This window comes from Lethenteron reissneri, chromosome 27, assembly GCF_015708825.2.
Source record: "Lethenteron reissneri isolate LAM-NWPU_2019-01 chromosome 27, ASM1570882v1, whole genome shotgun sequence".
NCBI classification, from domain to species: Eukaryota; Metazoa; Chordata; class Hyperoartia; order Petromyzontiformes; family Petromyzontidae; genus Lethenteron; species Lethenteron reissneri.
The window spans coordinates 4,213,491-4,234,321 of NC_083805.1; the positions used below are offsets into that span (position 1 = coordinate 4,213,491).

Genomic DNA, 20,831 nt, shown 5'->3' on the forward strand with positions numbered 1-20,831 from the left:
TTTAGCGTACTTCCCGACATGCAACAAACTTGAAATTTGCCATGTGGGTACTTTCCAGACTGTACACCATGCAAACATTATAAAAATACACTTTTCTTTTTTTTTGGGGGGGGGGGGGGGGGGGGGAGCTCAATAATGCATTTATTTTTTGCACGCCAAGTGAACTGTGACGTCACACATGTCATGTGACCCGCGCACGTGGAAGCGTCACGCATTGTAGTGTAGCGGTCAGCGCGCCGCGCTACGAACCCGGCGACCCGAGTTCGATTCCCGCTCACGGCCACCACCGGTGACGATTATGTGAACCGGTCCTGGGCCTCCCCTAGGTCGACTCAGCCTCAAAACGAGTAACTGGGGTGGTGTGTGAACATCAATTCTAGATTTGAAGCTTTCGTGACTGCAAGGATTCATACTCTTAGGTTTTTTCGGTAAAGTCACGTAGGGAAAGAAATATAATAAAAGAAAATAACTAAATTATTTAGTTATTATTAAAATAACTTTACATTTTTTTAGGTATTTTCATTTATTATTATTTTATTATTATTATTATTTTACCTACGTGACTTTACCGAAAAAACCCGAAGAGTATTTCCCTCATCAAGTTGGAGGGAGAAGTGCCTCTAGAAACTTCCACCACGGCACAGTTACAAATTACAAAGTACTGTAGCGTGGTTCTTTACAGTCGAACGATTCGATTCTTGGTTGCGATTTTTCGAATCGATTAGTGGAGAAATCGATCGGTTAGCGGTTGGCCGCAAAGGGGGTTCGACGCTTCGAATCGTTGACATTTCTCCAATCGATTAGTGAAGAAAATCGATTTACTGGCGAAATCGATCGGTTAGCGGTTGGCCGCAACGGGGGTTCGACGCTTCGAATCGTCTTTGCGATTTCTCAATCGATTAGTGGAGGAATCGATTAGTGGATAAATCGAGCGGTTAGCGCCTCGAGCGGATGGCTGGCAAAGGGGGTTCGACGCTTCGAATCGTCGTTGCGATTTCTCCAATCGATTAGTGGAGGAATCGATTTGGAAAACTCGATCGGTTCGCGCCTTACGCGGCTGGCTGCGAAGGAGGTTCGACGCGAAACAACCCCCCTCCTCTCCAAGGATCGCTTTGAGACGTACGAATCGTATAAAACGTGCATTTGTTTGTGTGTTTGTCTTTAAATGCAGTAACTGTGCGCGCCGTTATTCGATGCTTGCGCCGATCGTCGTTGAGAGTGGTGCTGATCGAAAATAATCGATCGAAAATAATCGATCGAAAATAATCGATCAATAATAATCGATCGAAAATAATCGATCAAAATCATCCTCGCGTTGTATCGCACGCACGCAGACACGGCCACCACCACCACCACCATCGACCAAACACGAAAGAAATCATGTAGATCACCACATTGTGTAACACGACTAATGTTCCTGGGTAGTAAGTGGTAGTTTCTAATTGCTTATGCCTCAAAAGTATAGGAAACGGCAATTATTACACACACAAACTTTGCTTTTGTGACCAGGACTTTTATGTGAAGGGAATGTTGACACATGCACACCACGTTTTGTCATTGAAAATAGGTAAATTACAAAATATCACTGGTCACAAAAGCAAAGATTGTTAGGAATAAGAGCCATTTTATGTACTTTTGAGGCATAAGCAATTAGAAAATAACACTATCGAGGAACTAAACAAATATGTTTGCATAATTAGATTTACAGATAATGGTATAGCATTTAACAGATGTTAGCGAGGAGCGTCTACGAAGGCCGGCACGGCGCACATGGGGGTGGGGTGGCCAGCACCACGCCCGGCCGCCTTTGTCTCCCCGGCACCGATGTTCGTACGAGCACACGCATGGCGACACCACGTGGTTACCCATTTGAGCCTTTGTATCGACCTTGATGAAGGCCCCTTACAGGTTCGGACACAACTGATCCTGTAATAATTGGTGACGGGGGGTATCGCACCCTCCGATTAGCACGGTTGGCTACGTACGGCGCGAAAGAAGTTCAACCTACGTTTACGTACGGTGCGAAAGAAGATCAACCTACGTTTACGTACGGTGCGAAAGAAGATCAACCTACGTTTACGTACGGTGCAAAAGAAGATCAACCTACGTATACGTACGGTGCGAAAGAAGATCAACCTACGTTTACGTACGGTGCGAAAGAAGATCAACCTACGTATACGTACGGTGCGAAAGAAGATCAACCTACGTATAAGTACGGTGCGAAAGAAGATCAACCTACGTATACGTACGGTGCGAAAGAAGATCAACCTACGTTTGCGTACGGCGCGAAAGAAGATCAACCTACGTATACGTACGGTGCGAAAGAAGATCAACCTACGTATAAGTACGGTGCGAAAGAAGATCAACCTACGTTTACGTACGGTGCGAAAGAAGATCAACCTACGTATAAGTACGGTGCGAAAGAAGATCAACCTACGTATACGTACGGTGCGAAAGAAGATCAACCTACGTATAAGTACGGTGCGAAAGAAGATCAACCTACGTTTACGTACGGTGCGAAAGAAGATCAACCTACGTATACGTACGGCGCGAAAGAAGATCAACCTACGTTTACGTACGGTGCGAAAGAAGATCAACCTACGTTTACGTACGGTGCGAAAGAAGATCAACCTACGTATACGTACGGTGCGAAAGAAGATCAACCTACGTTTACGTACGGTGCGAAAGAAGATCAACCTACGTATACGTACGGTGCGAAAGAAGATCAACCTACGTATACGTACGGTGCGAAAGAAGATCAACCTACGTTTACGTACGGTGCGAAAGAAGATCAACCTACGTTTACGTACGGTGCGAAAGAAGATCAACCTACGTTTACGTACGGTGCGAAAGAAGATCAACCTACGTATACGTACGGTGCGAAAGAAGATCAACCTACGTATGCGTACGGTGCAAAAGAAGATCAACCTACGTATACGTACGGTGCAAAAAAAGATCAACCTACGTTTACGTACGGTGCGAAAGAAGATCAACCTACGTATACGTACGGTGCGAAAGAAGATCAACCTACGTATACGTACGGTGCGAAAGAAGATCAACCTACGTTTATGTACGGTGCGAAAGAAGATCAACCTACGTTTACGTACGGTGCGAAAGAAGATCAATCAACGTGTGCGTACGGTGCGCTCATACGCAGCGGTGTCCACAAGCGCGTAAAGGATAATGCTGCCGTGGCAGCTGTGCTCTTAGCGAGCACCAGGGCTTGGCTGATGAGGCTTACAGACTGAATGGGGGGCCCGCGTCCCCAGCACCCGCTCCCGACCCAGTTTTCCGTCGCGTTGACGTGGCACGCTGGGTTTTATTTTGGCCGTCTTAGGACGAGACCACCGCAAGGCAGAGGTCGCAAACGGGTTTTGATTCCTTACCCGTACCCGGCCGCACCAGGGTCGCAAACGGGTACCCGTACCCGGCCGTACCCTACCCGTTCCCGGCCGGGTAGGGTACGGGTATCGGGTACCTGATTGCGACCTCTGGGATGAAGCCATGTTGCAGGCGCGGGTGGGTTGATTCTAGGAACTTGAATTGTGAGAAGAGACAAGACGTTGAGAAATGAGTGACAAACAGTTACTCACCAGTGACTTCACGGTCTACCCGTACCCGGCCACACCAGGGTCGCAAACGGGTACCCGTACCCGGCTGGGTACCCGGCTGGGTACGGGTAGCCGGGTATCGGGTAGGGTACGGGTATCGGGTACCCTGTTGCGACCTCTGCCGCAAGGGCATATAGCCAGATTCCCCGCGATTCGAATTTTGACTTTCCCTGGCCGCCAAATTGAACCTTGGTCACCCCGATGAACCCTGGTCACCCCGGGATCCAGGGAAACCCCCGGCTATTTTTGCGGACCGTTCACGTGAACCCTGAAACCCACACGCGGGGACGGGCACGGGCGGCCAGGGGCAGACGATCGGAGGAGCAGAGAGGCACTCGAAGGCACAAAGACAAATAACCCCAACAATATGGGTTCCGAGCAGTACGTATTAAAAAGACAAAGATTCCCCGTATAGCCTTAACAGACTGTTGGGGGCAAGTGCTGTTAGCGAGTAGCACCCATAAAGGTCGGGTCGGCAAGGCACACGAGGGGGTGGGTGGTCAGCACCATGCACGGCCACCTTTGTTTCCCCGGTGACGATATTTATGCAAAGTACCAGGTACTCATTTGAGGCTGAGTCGCCACTGGTGTTGGCTGTGAGCATGAATCGAACTCGGGTCGCCAGGTTCGTAGCCCAACGCACTAAACGCCGCAACTACCGCTCACTTCAATCGCACGCAGACACACGTGCACGCATTCATGAAGCAAAAGCTTTCCTGGATGTGTGAAGAAGATCACTGGAGCGAGAATTAGTCACCGCCAGAGTTGGACTCGCAAGGTCACAGTGACCGTGACGGTAATGGTTATTAGGCAGTGGCCATGACGATGACTCGGGACATTTGCGGTGCGACGATGGTTATGAAGGTAATGGCGATCGCGATTGCTACGACGAGCGTTGTGGTGGCGGCGGCGGTGGTCATTAAGATTATGTCCTCGAGCTTATCCCGTCCCCACTCATCCCACCCCCCCACCCCCATCTGCAAAACCGCGGGAGAGCTGCGGGCCGGTGTGCAGCAGAGCAAGACGCGGAGAGTAGACAAACTATCGCTAATAATAAAGTTATTTTTGTGAGGCAGCCCGTCCTGATGAGGTCCACGGGGACGTCTTGCATGGAGCCTCCCTGGGGCCCACCTTGAAAACACCCACTCCTCAGGGGCGCCGAAATGAGCGGTGTCTCGAGACAAATGTCGGGCCGGAACCGCTCTCTCTAGCTCTCTCTCCTCCGGGGGTGGGGGGGGGGCCTAGTAGGGAGCAAGGCTATCTCCTGGGCTAAGTGGGATGGCGCCCAGGGCCTCGTTCTAAAAGTATTGTCGTCGCTTCCCCTGTAATTTGTCCATCCGCTTGCTGGGCGCGTGGGACCCGGCAAAATTATCTCATTGTGGGGCCCCCCGTCATGCTAACTAAGTTGGTCCACTCATAATTTGAGCCGTGTGAAGCTCGTCAAGCATGGTGGTGTAGGATCGCGCGCAGTGGATAAATACTGGACAAGCAAGAAGTCTGTGGCACCGCGTAAAATAGATTTTATTTTGGTCTCATCGCCCTGTGGGCTCTCTCTCGACTAGTCCTTTGCAGCAGTTGTTTATTTTTCACGACGGCAAAATGCTGGTGCTAGCTTCGACGCTGTTGGGTCTCGTCGGCAAGACGTTGTACGCAAGGAGCACGAAACTTCCGCGACGGGGGACGTTGAGCCCCTGTAGTAAGTAGTAATTCGTTTTTCTCCTTCGTTCGTGATTAATCTCGCTATTGTGTTGACCAAGGAATGGCGATGCTGTTGTTGATGATTAAAGTGACGACCAGGATAGGAATAGGGGAAATAAGAACTGAATTGTTCAACACACACTGGTGTACAACCCTGCTCAAGTGCCAGACTATCACAGGTAGATGACCAACACATTTGCGAATAGCGTGCCCACTTTACGTTCGGTAATGATTATTGTTATTTTGTTGTTGTGCTCAACACGGGGCGAGCCAGATGACAGCAGCTTCGGGATTCTTAGCAGTTTGTATTCATTCATGCCCGATGCTGCTCTAGATCCAGTACATCAAGAGCAGCACAACCATCAACAAAGCGCTCAGTGAGTAAATAAATACGTACATTAATGAATAACCGGAGGCTGTCCTCACCCGCTCTTGCACCTCGCTGGACCCAAACGCCCGCACTGGGGCGGGGGGGGTCACAGGTTCACGCGTTTCCCCGCTGCGCCGATGGAATTTTCATTCCCCTCGTTCGCGCCCGCTCCTGTTGCTTGTTGCCATGCCTGCTTTTTTGTTGTTTTTGTGTTTTTAACCCTGAATGCTTTTTTGTTTAGATTTTATTTTGCTCGCTTTCCTTTTTGTGTGTGTGTCCCGTCCCCCCCCCCCCATCTTCATCCTCGTGTGACTCATCTTTGTGTGCATGTACGTACGTTGAACTTATTTCGCACCGTACGTAGCCAACCGTGCTAATCGGAGGTGCCGTCGTGCGGCCGGAACCGCGCGATGCGACGATTTGTCCGGCGCGGCGCTCCTTTCCGCGTCGGTCACCGACACGCTCCGCGCGGTCGTTTCGCATCATCGGGACGTGTTGGTGACCAACTACGGAAACCGGGTTTAACACGGGGTCTAAAACACATTTTTTTGTCTTCATTATTTGTTTACGCTTGGCATCTTTGGCCGTCCGTGGCAGGGGTCCGTCCTGTGACCGTACGCAGTGGGCGTGCGTGTCATGTATGTGTGTATGTTGAACATCTTTCGCACCGTACGTAGCCAACCGCGCTAATCGAGGTGCGGGGGAAGGACAACAAACTAAACACAAGCAATTCTAGAACCGCATACCTGAGTGTGTGTTCTTGGTTTAATTCCGCGCTTATTTTCGCCTAACCGCAAACGCTCAGGGTATAGGTAGATTTTATTTACCGCAGCAGGAATGCGATGGTACAGACGTTATAGAGCACACAGACCTTAACTACAATCATGGTTAAATAGGTCGCGATACAAACAGCGAGTATCGGTACGTGCCTTAAAAATGGAACTGATCCCGACACGTATTTGAGTTTTCATCAGGTGGCACGTTTCTGTTCGAGTAACAGTCGCAGTATATGGGCCCCTTGTCTGTGTGTACAGCACTCCGGAATAATTCTGTAAACAGAGTTATTTTTTATACCCCCCCCCCCCCCCATCTTACTTTCTCTGTACGCCGTCGAGAAGACATGGTTTCACTGGATTTCGACGTGAGCCCAGGTTCGAATTGAAATGCGTTTTTGTTCGTGAAACTGCGCTCGATTCCACAATCCGGATCTAATTCTTGGCCTATGCCACAACGACGAGTTGAAGCAGCCCTGGACCCTCACCTGGGTTTGACTCGGGTGAGGTCTCTCTGGAACTGCGCTTTGTTCAATTCACGAGCAATGAATGTGGCCCCACCTCCCCACGACCTTAATAGGCGCTCGCCAACGACGCTTGGCCCAGTAGCAGCCTACCCAGGCTAGAAATGTGGCCGGTTTGCCGCGGGGTTAGCCTGGGGCGGCACGGGCTGCCAGCGGTGTTATGTAATGAAGCAGATTGAACGCCGTTGTTTATAACCAGGTAAAGATCAGAATGATGGCATAAAGAGCGAGACAGCAGCTTGAAAGCGCTGCTGCAAAGCCAAACTTAATAATCAAGAGCAACGTTTTGAGTATGCCGAAGGGAAAAAAAACACGTTTTAATCGGTGTATATCTTGATTTGAAGCTTTCGTGACTGCAGGAATCCATCCTCTTTGGTTCTTGGGGTAAAGTCACGTAGATAGAAAATTAATAGATCACGACGTTTTGATCGCAACACAAGCGACCGTCTTCAGGTGAGAGAGAGAAAGCCACTGAAACTCAAGGTCTTGTGTAGGCCTGAGATGGGTGCAGCCTCAGGGTAAGAGGGCGGGGCTAGAGATGGTCTGTCTGAGGCTGTGGAAGTGGCCATTGTGTATATGTTTGCCTGCTATGACATATGGATAAGAAACACGGACGCTGACGAAGAATATGAAACGGAAGCTTAAGGGTGCACAAATAAGCAGAGAGAGGCTGAGACAGGAAGAGGGATGCGTTACGCAACTGCTCCGGGGCTCGGAGGCTGACGGGCGTATCACGAGCGCTGCAGTCGATGAATCGACGCGTCGATGCTTGAGCCCGTTAAATCCTGATGTTGTTCGCGTAGGAGTGCTCACTCACGCGTTGAAGACCACAACCCCGCTGTGTGTATGTGCGTGCGCGCGCATGCGTCTGTACGCGTGGGCGCGCGTGTCAGTACGTGTCTGTGTCTATACGTGCGCGCGTGCGTTTGTACGTGTGTGCACAGGTGTGTCAGTACATGTCTGTGTGTACGTGCATGCACGTGTGTGTACATGCAGGCGGGTGTGTCTGTACGTATGTGTCTGTACGTGCGCGCGTGTGTTTGTACATGTGGGCACGTGTGTGTGTGTACGTATGCGCAGACGTGTCTATGTATGTTGAACGCCTTTTGCACCGTACGTCGCCACCCGTGCTTATCGGAGGACAGAAAACTAAACTACGTGTGTCTGTACGCGTGTGCGCGTGTCTTTGTGTCGCCGCGTGCCGCCACAAGCAGACCCCGCGGTGCAGCTGGAGCGCCTGGAGGAGACGCTGGAGCGGCTGCAAGACGTGGAGGCCGAGAGCCAAGTCCTGCGCGACGCCCTGGAGAGGGAGGCCGACCACCAGCGGCAGGATGAGCACAGCGAACGGTGCGGGAGGGTTGGAGTAGAAGGTAGAGGGATAGATGATGAGGTAATGGTGGAAGGGTAAGGAAGGAGAGAAGAAGAGGATTAGAGGAATCGACGACGACGATGATGATGATGATGGGAGGGAGGGGAAGGTGATGGAGAGGGCACACCGAGCAGCACGGCCCTTAATTCCGAGCGAGAACGAATCTGCCACGTACATCGTGCGCACGAAGCAGGTGGATTGGTTTACACACTTCCCTCCTACCCGGCGACCTCGGTTCACTTCCCTGTCATTGACCTGGGCCGAACCTCGGGTCAGATTGGCTATAGATCAGTACCTTGTGACCATGTGTAAACATCAGTACTGGGAAGACAAAGGTGGCCGGGTATGCTGTTGGCCACCCACCCCTTTCATAGGTGTTCGCTAACAGCAATTGTTGCAACGGTCTGTTAAAGGCTACACAGGGGATCTTTGTCTTTTTGTATGCACTTTTGAGAGTAGTGATGCGGTAGTTAGCATACCGCATGATGAATCTTGCTACCCTAGTTCGATTCCCAACCAGGGCTGGCAGCGTTATCAGAAGCGGTTCTGGGCTGCCCTTGAATCGTCTGAAGTGTTCCTTTTGTTGATTTTGTAGATGCGGAGAAGTATAGTTTTGTGGACGCTTGCAAGACTTTTCGTGTTTTTTTTTTTACACGCAAATTTTTTTTGTTCACGGCGGACGGAACCGATTTATTGATGGATGCCGAATCGTCGCAGGGGAGGCTCGTTTCATTATTCACTCTTCGCTCTTGGCGCCCACGTCAGTTTTCGTAACTCCTCCTCGATGTTTCCGTTTTTGATTTTCGCGCAGAAAACTGCGAGACTCTCAGGTTGAGCTTTCGGCCAAGGTGGCAGACGCGGAACGCCGGGTTCAGGACCTCCACGCAGGTGAGCGTCGGAAACTAAACTATTTTTTATTTTTACCAGGTAAAGCCCGCTGAGCTCTTAGTTATTTTTCAGAAGCAACCTGGCCACAAACGATAGCTCAACGAAGTGGCATATCAAGTGGAAATGTATAGCAACCGTAGGCCTGGCCCAGTCCTCCCATCATGCCTTGCATTCCGCATGACCTCACCGTCCCACGTGTAGAATCCACACAGCTTTTTTTAAGTCCATCAAGATAAAAAATTATGGCCACGCTATTTTTAGGCAGCAGTAGTATGATGAGACAGCTTTTTACCAGTATCATCCTTATTAAGAATCATCACCATAGCGGAGCCATTGCTCCCCGCTGCTGCTACCCCTGTGCCTTTGTTTGCAACCTGCACGCACTTTTTCTGTTTCTGCCAAGTGTCGCTTCTCTTGCAAAATGGATTTCTATTTGGCTCGGCGAGCTCTAACCTAATTAAAATAAATGATAATGATTGCCTTCATCGCCTTTCATCATCATTTTTAGCTGTGAGAGCCCATAGTGTGCAATACCGCCACATGTGTTTGACGTGTACTTTGTTGGTTTGCGTTCGATGGCTCGGCACAGCCGTGGAGAGGACACGGGACGAGGTGGCGGCACTGAAGAGCAAGCGCTTGGATCGTGTCGCCGTCAAGTGAGTAATGCACGGCAACGCGACCGTGACGACGCACGGTAACGTTACAGTGACAACGCACAGTAGCGTAGAAATAAAAATAGGTAGGGTGTTGACTGTTCTGTTAGCCGACTATCTGTGTTGTTGTATTGCATTATATTTCTAAGTTTACTAGGTTTGTTTTCTCTTTCATTTGTACCTGACGATGATTGCTTGTGTTGCAATGGAAACGTCGTATGCTATTATTTAATTTAAAAATTTTCTTTCCACGTGACTTTACCGAAAGAACCAAAGAGTAATTCCTGCAGTCACGAAAGCTTCACATCATGGATAACATTACCAATATTGTGGATAATATTGGTCGCGAAAGCCTACGCGTCAAACTGCAATGACAAACAGAAATAGGACGCGCGGGAACACAGGCGTAGAGCAACACGATGATGGGTAGACGCAACTCTTGGAGCGATGACAACGCTTAGACAATAACGAGTAGGATATAATAATGTATGCGGTAACAATGATAACGATGATGACATAGTTAATTGCCGTAATGGTAATTATAATAGTTATTTCTGGAATAATAGACGGTGATATTAATGGTGATGATGGTAACAGTGTGATAAGAGTATTAACCACAATCATAACAGTACATTAATAGTAATGGCATTATTATTCCGCTGTCATTTTTCTAATTATTGATCATTAAGGCGATGAAAACTAATGATAGCAGCCACAGCAGCAGCAAAGATGATGAAAACAGTACTGCAATGAATGTATGATTAATCGCTGAAGATCATTAATTTATAGCATAAAACTTGCTCGTTTAATAATAATAATGCTACAGTTCTGTACGGGACTATAGAATGAATAAGCCTGAATACAGGACTGTATACGTTGCCGTAAATTGCACATTGGCACCCGTGGCAATGTGCAATTTATGCTACAAATTTCAAGGCGTTCCATGCTGCATTTTTCCCAGGTATGTGTACGGTCGAAGTGACAAACTCGCCGCACAATCGGGCGGACAGATAGACAGGTAGACAGACGGACGGACTTCCGTACGGATTGACGGGCGGGCGGGCGGCGAGCGCTGTGGGTTAATACGACGCCAGCAGCGCTTCTAGAATCGTGTCGTAAAGGGCTCGGGCGCCCGTTGCTCTTTGTTTTTTTTTTGCAGGCGTCAGGTAAGAAAATAAAATATCATCGCTCATGCGACACTGCAGCCACTGGGGAACCCGCGTCCCGGCTGCTGCGCTGCGTTTGGGTTGGTTGCAGGCCGTTGTTGTGGTTTTTTTGTTGTGTTTTTTCGGGCCCCCACCCACCCACACCCATCCCCGCACACAGGCGGGCTCCGTAAATGAGTGGCAGGGCAGACCTCGCCATCGTAATGCATTTCTTCAAGACGCCGTTTTGTTTAGTAACTGTTATTTTCGCTTGCGTGGCCTCTGCTTAATGGTGGCCTGCGCCTAAAGCCTCGAGGCCCCCCTCTGCTCGCTGAAGCGCACTGCGCGCTCGCTCGCTCTCGTGCCTATCTCTCCGCGATGTTGATGACATGTGGGGAGAGGGGGGGGGTGTGGGTTGTTGCGGAGGTGGGGGGCAATGGGAAGAGGAGAAGGAGGAGGGGAGGAGCGAGGAGGGGAGGTGGGGGTGCAGAGGTGTGGGGTGGGATGCTTGGATGGTGGGCGGGAACGGCGTTGCCCGTACACCGATAAAATCCCTCCGCTCCTGCCGCCCCCCTTCACCCTTCACCTCCCCCCCCCCTGGCTCCGCCGCGTGAAATTTAAAACGATCTCAAAAATCTCGGCGCACACCTGCATGGCCCACGGCCACCCTGACAGCGACAAGCATGTGTCGCTGATTATGGGCCGGAACGAACCGTTTCGTTCCGGGTGTCCGGGGGGGAACCGGTGGAGGAGATGAAGGTAGCGGGGGGGGGGGGGGGGCGCGGGGGATCATGAAGTTGTTGGGGACGTATTAGTGCGGCCGCGTTAAGTTAGGTCGCGTCGTTGGTCGTCGCGCTGGCTGGGAGATGCCCCCCCGCCACCACCGCCCACCGACGAGTGACGCTGCCTTGGCAAAGCGGCCGTTCAAATCTCTCCGGCCGTCCCTTTCCGAATGCAGCACCGAGCCTTGACCACACCCGGCCAGCTGCGGGGAGAGAGGTGCGACCCCGGTGGCTTCTGCCGCGGCTCATCTTGCGATGACGAGCGGCTCGCAGTGGGCTGGTGACGCTCACGCCAACGGTGCCCGTGTCGGGCTCACCGCGCCGACTCCGTTGAGAATCTGAGCCCGAATCCTGGACTGTCCTCTCCTCTTGAGATTAAACCAGGACCGGGTTCCTCGTGTTCAGCGATTAGGGGCGGTCTCATCTCACGCCAGCGATGACGGTTAAAAAAAAAAAAGCAGCGGCAAGAATTTTTAGTTTTCGTGTCGAATTTGGTTCAGCTCGTGCAACGGGGGAACATGTTGGCCCAGACGGCCACGGAGAGAAGCAACCGATTTTTTCTTCTCCGTCTGCAACGAACGTGCAGAGTGAATTCCAGAGGTGGAGCAAATACGACAGACCCCTGAACGGATTTCCAGCGGAGGCCGATGGTGTCGCGTAGGGGACATTGCTCAGCGTGGTGTGAAAGCTCTTCTGCCCGTAGGGAGATGCGGGAGTCAGTGGAAAAATCTTTTGCTTGGTTTCTAGAGGCTGCTTGCGCAAGAAAAAAAAAACTAACGAATTCACGAGTCAAAAAGAAATCAACGAAAATAGACGCACAATCAAAGTGCACGGGAATATTTTTTTGTTAATGGTGCATGCCTGCATTCTTGCTTGCGTGTGCATATTGCGTGCGTGCATTTGTGTGTGTGTGCACATGTTGGCGCGTGCAAGTGTTTGTGTGTGTGTGCACATGTACGTACACGTGTTGGCACATGCACGTGTTTGTGTGTACAGGTCTGAGCTGGTTCTGGGTCGATTCAGCCTTAAATGAGTAACTGGTACGGTGTGTAAGCATCAGCAGTGGGCTGGGCGCGTTGCTGGCCACACCACCCATTCACCCGCTGTGCCAGCCTTCATATGCCCTCGCGCTCGCCCCAACAGTCTGATGAGGCTATACGGGTGCTCCTTGTCTTTGTTCACGCGCGCGTGCAGTGGGAACAGCGCCGAGCAGCCCGACTGCGCGGAGACAGACGACTCGCGGCAGGTACGCGACCGTTGCCGTGGTAACTAACGAACACACCTCACACCCTCGCCTCCCGCCCGCTCGCCCGCTCCACCCCACAAGGCGCCGCTGCGAGAGGGACGTGTCAATGGCAGGAGTGTGACATTCAGCGATTGATAATTGAGATGAGCTCACCGCTCCCACGTAAGCGAGCAAAAAGGAAAAAAAATCTGTTTTGATTTGTCATTGTCTTGGTAAAAAAAAAGTAAAGCGGTTACCGTAAAGAGGTTTGATTGTGTTGTGCTTAATGGCGGCATAATTTTGCCAAGGGGCGCGCAATTAGCCCGGATTTGCATCTCGTTAAGAGGATGCCGAGCCCTCGTTAAAGGGGCCTTGTCGTTCCTTGCCCGGCTGCGTAACGACGCGTAATTCCTAATTCCTCCGCGGGCTCTGGACCCTCCCTCCCCCCCTCCCCCCCTTCCCCCCCCCCTCACTCCCTCCCTCCCTCGTTCCCTCCGTCGCTCCCTCCCTCGTTCCCTCTGTCACTCCCTCCCAACACACCCTCCCAACCCTCCCAAACCTCCCTCCCTTCTAATCCCCCCCCTCCCATTCTCGCACCCCAAACCGCCCGATCTTGTTGCGATCTCGGAGACTAAGTATGTTTGGGCCTGGTTAGCACTCGGATGGGAGACCGCCTGGGAACAGTAGGTATTGTAAGCTAGACTCACGAGGCGGTCAGGAGAAGGCAGCACAGCAATGGATTCTATAATTCATCTGTGTGGAGCTTCGAGTGTTATCACATCGGGCATATGCGTCAGTTCTCTCTGGGGCCTCTGGCTTGTGAGAGAAAACCAAACACTTGTGAATGGAATTGGCTGAACATGCCACTGAAGGACCCTCCTAAGAAGAGTCTGGAGACTCAGTGAGGCTTTCCTGGATAAATAAAGGGATTGTTCTTCTTGGCACTGATGCGGTCCGGTGCGTACATTTTGCACGCAAGGACACATACACATACAAAAGACAAAGATCCCCCGTATAGCCTTAGCAGACTGTTGGGGCAAATGCTGTTAGCGAGCACCTATGAAGGCCGGCACGGCACACGAGGGGGTGGGTGGCCAGCAACACGCCCAGCCGCATTTGTCTGCCCAGTGGCGATGTTTATACACCGCACCGGGTACTCATTTGAGGCTGAGTCGACCTCAGGGAGGCCCAGGACCGGTTCAGATAATTAATCGTCATTGGTGTTGGCTGTGAGCGGGAGTCGAACCCGGGTTGCCGGGTTCGTAGTGCAGCGCGCTCCCCTATACACACGCGTGCGCACGTGTCAGTGTGCATGTGTACGCGCGCCTCCACACAGGCCGGCGCATCTCGCCAACGCAATCTCGTTCACAGCAGGAGGACGCCGAGCGGATGGAGGAGGGCAGGGGGACGGAAGAACTGGAGGAGGAGGAAGAGGAGGAGGAAGAGGAGGAGGGAGCAATGCCCGAAGAGCCTTCCCGCCCGGGAGGGCAGCCGGCTGTGCCTGCCCCCTCGGTGAGTGAGGGGCGGTGTGGAGCGGCAAGGCGCTGGGCTCGCCGCCACGGTGTCAAGATGTTAACTACCTCGCCTGGTATGCAGGAGGTCGTGGGTTTGATCCCGACCCTAATGATGCCCGTATATTTGGAGTTTGCTTGTCTCTCTCTCTACGTGGTCGCGTGTATTTTTCTCCAGGTCCTCAGGTTTTTCCCTCCACATTTAAGAATCAACGAGCGTTTAGAGTATTTGGCTTCTGCTATAAATTTACACATGATAAGCCACTTATTGGCCAGGTCACTTAGGAAAAAGAGCTATATAGCTCTGTGGATTTTTAGCTGGTGAAATAAACATTATTTAGTTTGGTTTAAGTCACTGTAAGTTTGGACGAATCTTCATTGAGTGACGTTTTTTTTGGGTTTTTTTTCACTTCTTGATTATCCGGAGAAAAACAAATCCAGTAGAGCTACATCAGCGATCTTTGTACCACGCTTGCCCACCCAGGCAACTGGTGTGCGGTGAAATGGTTTAAATAAGTACGAGGCTTGGCAAGTACAGTGTTACTCTGCTACCTTATAAGGCCACGATATTGTTGGTGTCCGGCAGTGGGATTTATTATCGTATCGTGCGTGCAATCGGACAGTCGTAGAACACCACCAGAAGTGGATATCATAGAACTACTTCCGTGAACCCTGAGAGTGCCCTCTGCTCGTAGAACCGTAGAAGGCAGCAATTTCCAATCGGCCACGTTACAGGCAGCAACGTTTGTCACGTGACATTCAAACTGATGTGTTTTTTTCAAATGCTGAACAAAATTTAATAACAGTAGAGTTTTTTGTGTTTGTACTGTCAATGGTGACCGGGGCTGAGACCATAAATTCCACCAAGCTTGAGGACTCGCTTTAACATACGTACCTACGTTGAACTTCTTCCGCGCCGTACGTAGCCAACCAAACCAATCGGAGGTGCGGGGCAAGGACAACAACAAACGAAAGACAAAAATCAGTTCTGAAAAAATTAAAATTATGGGCAGCAGAAACCCAAATTGGAACTTCAGGATCTCAGCGGTGCCAGCTCAGCGCTCTGACCTCGCGAGGCCCCCTTGGCCCGCGTGGCTGGTGAAAAAAATCAACGTTGGGAGCCCCGGGGCCTCAGAGCAACAGGTTTTCTCTTTTAATAAAAAACATTCTTTCCGGAGGCTTCCCTCTCGCAGGATATCGTCGCTGTGCGACCAGCGGAAGAGCTGTGACGTTTGCGTCGTTACACGTTCACGTTCATTTTCTCCGGGTCGGGAATGTTCCGTTTTTATTAGTGTGTGATGTTATGTGGACAAAACAAGGCTCCCCCGTGGACGGCCAAGGCTAGTGTTGTTAGTGAGCGTCTATTAAAAGTCTGAGCAGCACACGTGAAAGGGTGGTGTGGGTCAGTAACGTGGCCTGGTCACTTTCCCACGTGCTACATGTTTTTATCAATCCACTCGTCACGAAAGGGAGTATATGTCTCAAGACATATACTAGCTTTGAATGACATCCGTATTTTGCCGACGACAAAATCACCCCGTTTAACACGCAGGCTTTTGTGACCAATGTTACTGATAATAAAGGTTTTTGGGTTAGATCAAATAAATCCAGTAAATGTTGTGGGTTTACTCTCCAACACACTGGTGGGCTGAAGTAGTAGCTAATTGGCGCGTTGTTTACGTAACAAACTTTACTGGCTGTGTCGGGTGGTGAAGGGTTACGACACATTTATACTTACCCGATCTAACCCAAAAACCGTAATTATGAAAATCACCCTGAATCTGCCCGATTTTGCCAGAACTCGGAAGATGGGCACAGGGCTCAGCTTGGTTAAATACTTGGGATTTGAGACTGCCTGGAAATATCACAAGTTGTAGACTTGGCTGAGTACTTACATTCATTTCTTGAATCAATCTGTGCAGAGCTTTGAATGTCATTTCGTCTTATGTGCGTGGGTACCGTTCGGCTTTCCCTAGTTTCCTCCCACACAAAGCCAAATACCTATCGGTGGAATTTGGCCAAACGTCTCGACGTAGCAGGACCCTCGTGGCGGAAAAAAAAGAGAGGCTTGAGACTCACAGAAGCTTCTGCTGGGTAAAATCAAAGCCATCGCTTTCACGTAGGTCGAGAGGTGATGGCCGTCTGGCTTGTGCACGACAAGACTTTGGCGGCCGTCACTGTGGGAGTGTCACGGTTAGTGCCCTGCAGGGGCAATTGATCGCGCAGATGCCACCACTGAACAGCTTCCTCCGGTCCTGCGGTTTTTTTTTTCTGCCGCTTTTATCCTCCACTTGAATTTCCTTCCGACGAAGGCCGCCGCCGCGCGCTTCGTCGCGAGGTCGCCGCCGGAATCTCAAAGCCTCCCCCCCCCGCACCCTTCGGTTTCGCGCGCTCACGCCGCGGAGAAAGCGAGCGGCCGGTGGGGGGGGGGGGGGGGGAAAGAGCGCGCGGGCGCGTGCGCAGAGCTGAACAACCGTTTTTTTTAGCGGAACTTAAATAAGTGCTCTGCGACTTCCTCGGCCTTCTATCAAATTTTGAACGTAAAATCCGGCGCTCGTATTGATTTTCTGGTAAACGGGGCACGCGGCCAACAGCGGCGAGGGAGGGTTAGAAAAATCATTTCGGGGAAGAAAAAAAAAACACAAAGGCCGACGTTCACGGCTGGCGTAAACGGTAACGGGCTGTAATTCGAGCCAACGCGGGTAGGCGCGCCCACCGCCCCTGCGGCCGCAACCGCCGCCACCGCCACTGGCGCTCTCACATTTACATATTTCTGCCCAGAGCGTCCGCTTTGAAATTTTGCTGCAATGGAAGGTGTCGGTGAGAAAAGTGTAAAAAAATATATAATTTAATGCGGAGAGGGGACGAGCACAATGGTGGAAGCGGGGGGGCGTGGGATAAAGATAGAGATATTCCCTGCGTGCGTGCGCAGTTGTTAAGTAGACGTGGGCACCGTCGGGACGCGCCTGAGAAGGGTCCCCTGGCTGATCATTAAACAGTCAAGTTCGTTGCTCTCTTCGTGCTGGGAGCCGTATCAGCTCAACATATGTACAATTAGCCGGCGTACAAAAACAGGCCGTGGCGGGAGGGGAAGCGGGCGGCAGGGGCTGTGCTGGCGGTGGTGGTGGGGGTGGTGGTGGTGGGGGGGGGGAGGGTGTGGGTGGTGGTGGGGGTGGGTACAGAATATGGCAGGCGGGGAGGGGGAGCAATTTAAAAAATTACTTTCCTTAAAAAAAAAGGGTTTTGCGCAATTATGACTATTACTGCGGTAGGTAAAGATTTCCAACTTAGGGCCATTACCGACTCAACCACCCCCGGTGAGACACGGAGGCTCACTGGAGCCTTGTGACCATTTCTGTGTTTTTGGAGTTATCGGCATTAATCATCGCGCCGTCGTTTTTGAACGATTTACTCTGATTTTGGCTTGCGAGAGCTTTTTATGTTAAGAAATGCCAAAGCGCGCTTACGGAGAACACTTCGCTAGAAGGGACAATGCTCGGTAGTTGAGACTGAGCAAGGGGTAGCAGCCAAAAGGAGAGAGCTCGCCTGAGACGGACGTCTGACGAGCGGACGCAGCGACGAGATCAGCTCGTGTTGCGGGATGCTCGGTGGATTGTTGCATCGTAGGACCGTGAGAGGTGGTGGTGATTTTGTTGGGGCGAGGCTTTTGTCCAGCAGCAGATAGATGACAACTGATGTTTTGTTAGTGACGTGTCTTCCGTGCAAACCTTCACCGCAGCGTTCGGGGGCAGCCTCTCCTTACGGTGACGATGACGACGATGAGGTCTAAAGTGCAAAAAAAAGTCAACCAGAGAATATGGTCAACGTTAGATAAATGTCATGGAGCCCATTCACGGATGGAGATAGTTGGCTACATTTGGAGCCAAGTAGTTAATGAGTCGTTAATGAGTCGTTAAAGTGCGAGCAGTGTGAATCCGCCGATCGAGAGGGCGTCAGTCGTAATCTCCCGAGTTCTGCTCAAGAATTCTCACAAAACCAAACGATTGTTTTCGTTGACCTCTGACCTCTTTAGACGGTTGCCCGGGTTTGGTTTCGCTTGCGCCACGTTCGTCGATATCGGCCCGCTCCAGTACGATTAGTCGCGGAGAGAATGAGGGGGAAGTGCTGGGGGAGGGGGCGGAGGGGGGGGCGGACACAATTAATCCATAGCGTAACGTAATTAATCTGACGATTGCGTTCGTCCCGTCGATTGAGAGAGCCTAATCCTAGCGCGCGTCGCCCTCTTTATTTGCGTGGTTATCATTACGTTGATTGGAGCCCGCGCAAATGAGGTTACATTAAACGAATGAGTTGCTTTATTCGCTTTCATTTTCTTTATGGCGTCCAAAACAAGACGCAAAAACAAAGTGGGAGAGAGAGAGCGCGAGCAAGCGAGATACGACGATGTCAAGGGAAGGGAAAAATTAAATAAAAACCCCCGCGTCTTGTTAATGACGCCGCTCGCGAAGCTAAAACGGAGAGTAAGGGCCGCCCCAGAGTGAATTGTGCCGTTGTCTGATGCTTCATGACCAACGGGTGAAGTGAAGTGGTCGCGCGGCGGTTAGCGGCATTGCCAGACTTTGAAACGCGCGATTAGATTATTGTTCTGATGATTATTTGGCGGCCATAAATTTCCACGTGACGTGCCACTTTGTTGCGCTGTCATTTGTGACCAGGTTGCTCCTAAAAAAAGAAGCCAATAGCTCAGTGCGCCTTACCTGGTAAAATAAAAATGCATTAGTTATATTTGTACTCTTTTTGTGATTTGCTTACCTTTCCTGTACTTTGCACTACCTATTGTTGTTTTTGTATTATTGTTGTTGTGACGTTCTGACCCCGTGCTCCTTACTGGACATCTGCGAAAAATAACTTTACAGCTCATCGGATTCCTCCAGCAATAAATCAATATTCCGATTCCGCCTTGTGAACCTGGCCCACGTGAGTTCAATCCCCGTTCCACGACAAGCCTTTAGCAGCGAGCGATACCTCCAAGCATCACCTCCACCGACTTGAACTTGACCGGCAGTTGCGGCGAGGGCTTCGCCCTGCAGTGGATTGACAAGGAGCCGCAACGTTGACAAGCGAGCAAGCGAGAGATGACTTGCGTCTGGTTTGGGATGCCGGTGCAGTTTGGCTCACGGTCCTCGGCCTAGGCCCCCTCGGCCCTCGGACCCCCGTCGCGCAAAGCCACGGGGCGAGATGGGCAACAAGCACGCAGGCCCGCCCGGCCGCCCTAGTGGGCGACAACAAAGCCAACGTTTGGGCATTGGCATTTGCCACCTTCGATCGTAACGAAGTACGGAGAAAGATCGCCCGCGAAAGCGTTGCTCTTCGCGACACGCCGTGTCATGGCAAAAAATGGCCGTTTGGGACTGCGGCGTCAGATTTGCGCAAGCGGCTATTTAGAGAGTCAAAGTAGTGCCGGTGAGACCTGGGCATTGAATCTGAAATGATCAGTTGAGACAAAGGCGAAATGTTCCTGTGCGGTGGGGTAAAAGTGCGGATAACTCCACCTCTTCCAGGACGCCTGACCAGTATGGAAGCTGGGGGGGGCAGTAGGCCAAATATCCTGCAGAGGGGCTCTTGAGAGCTACCTCTGAGTCGAATCCCACCCGCCGCAAGTGGTGTCAGCAGGTAATTGTGGATCTGCGCTATCCGAGCCGGAGACCAGACCATAGACAACCCTCCGCGTTCACGGCTGGCAATTCCTCTTTCGCCCCGATATCCAATTTAATTGTGCACGCGAACCTTTTTTTTTTGTCTCCTTCGTTGTGTTTGTTTGTTGTCGTTAAATTATTAAAAGTCGCTCAGGAGCGGGCGGTAAATTATTAGGTTGGGTTACGTCTTGAGTGGCGTTGTGGGTTTTTTTTTTTATCGGTGCAAAGGTCGGGGTCCACGGTGATGTAGCGTATATGGATGACGGTTGGCTGAGTGTCCGCGCCAAATGCGCCGTGAAATCCCATTAAGGCTTCATCTCTGCTGTGATTCTCATTCATACCCAGCGCCGTGCCCCAGGACCCCGGGCCTCGGGTTATTGTGTAAACAATTGCAAGGGATGTGCTCACAGCCAATTGATTTTTCTTTTTTAATTTCCCTTTGAAACTATGCTGAGCGGGAGAAAGGTTGGACACGTATTCTTCACAATTCTTGTCATTGTCGTAATCATCATCGTCGTCGTTGGCGTAACGGTAATTATTCATCGATGGTAATTATCTCTCCGGAGTTGGCATAAATGAGCACGGGTTATGAGGCTGTGGCAGCGTTTTTGGAAATCGGCGGTGG

General features: G+C 51.1%; 1 protein-coding gene across 15 annotated transcripts in view; it reads left to right on the forward strand.

Annotated features, from left to right (window-relative positions):
* Positions 1-20,831, forward strand: part of LOC133348392 (homeobox protein cut-like 1) — a 195,416-nt gene that overhangs the window by 130,251 nt on the left and 44,334 nt on the right. For 11 of the 15 annotated variants that reach the window (XM_061561171.1, XM_061561176.1, XM_061561177.1 and 8 more), the window contains 5 exons: positions 8,188-8,323; positions 9,157-9,233; positions 9,823-9,889; positions 13,008-13,059; positions 14,410-14,550. In XM_061561171.1, coding sequence (XP_061417155.1) covers positions 8,188-8,323; positions 9,157-9,233; positions 9,823-9,889; positions 13,008-13,059; positions 14,410-14,550 — 473 coding nt within the window. The remainder of the gene's footprint in view (positions 1-8,187; positions 8,324-9,156; positions 9,234-9,822; positions 9,890-13,007; positions 13,060-14,409; positions 14,551-20,831) is intronic. The other 4 variants (XM_061561172.1, XM_061561175.1, XM_061561179.1 and 1 more) reach the window with 2 other exon arrangements.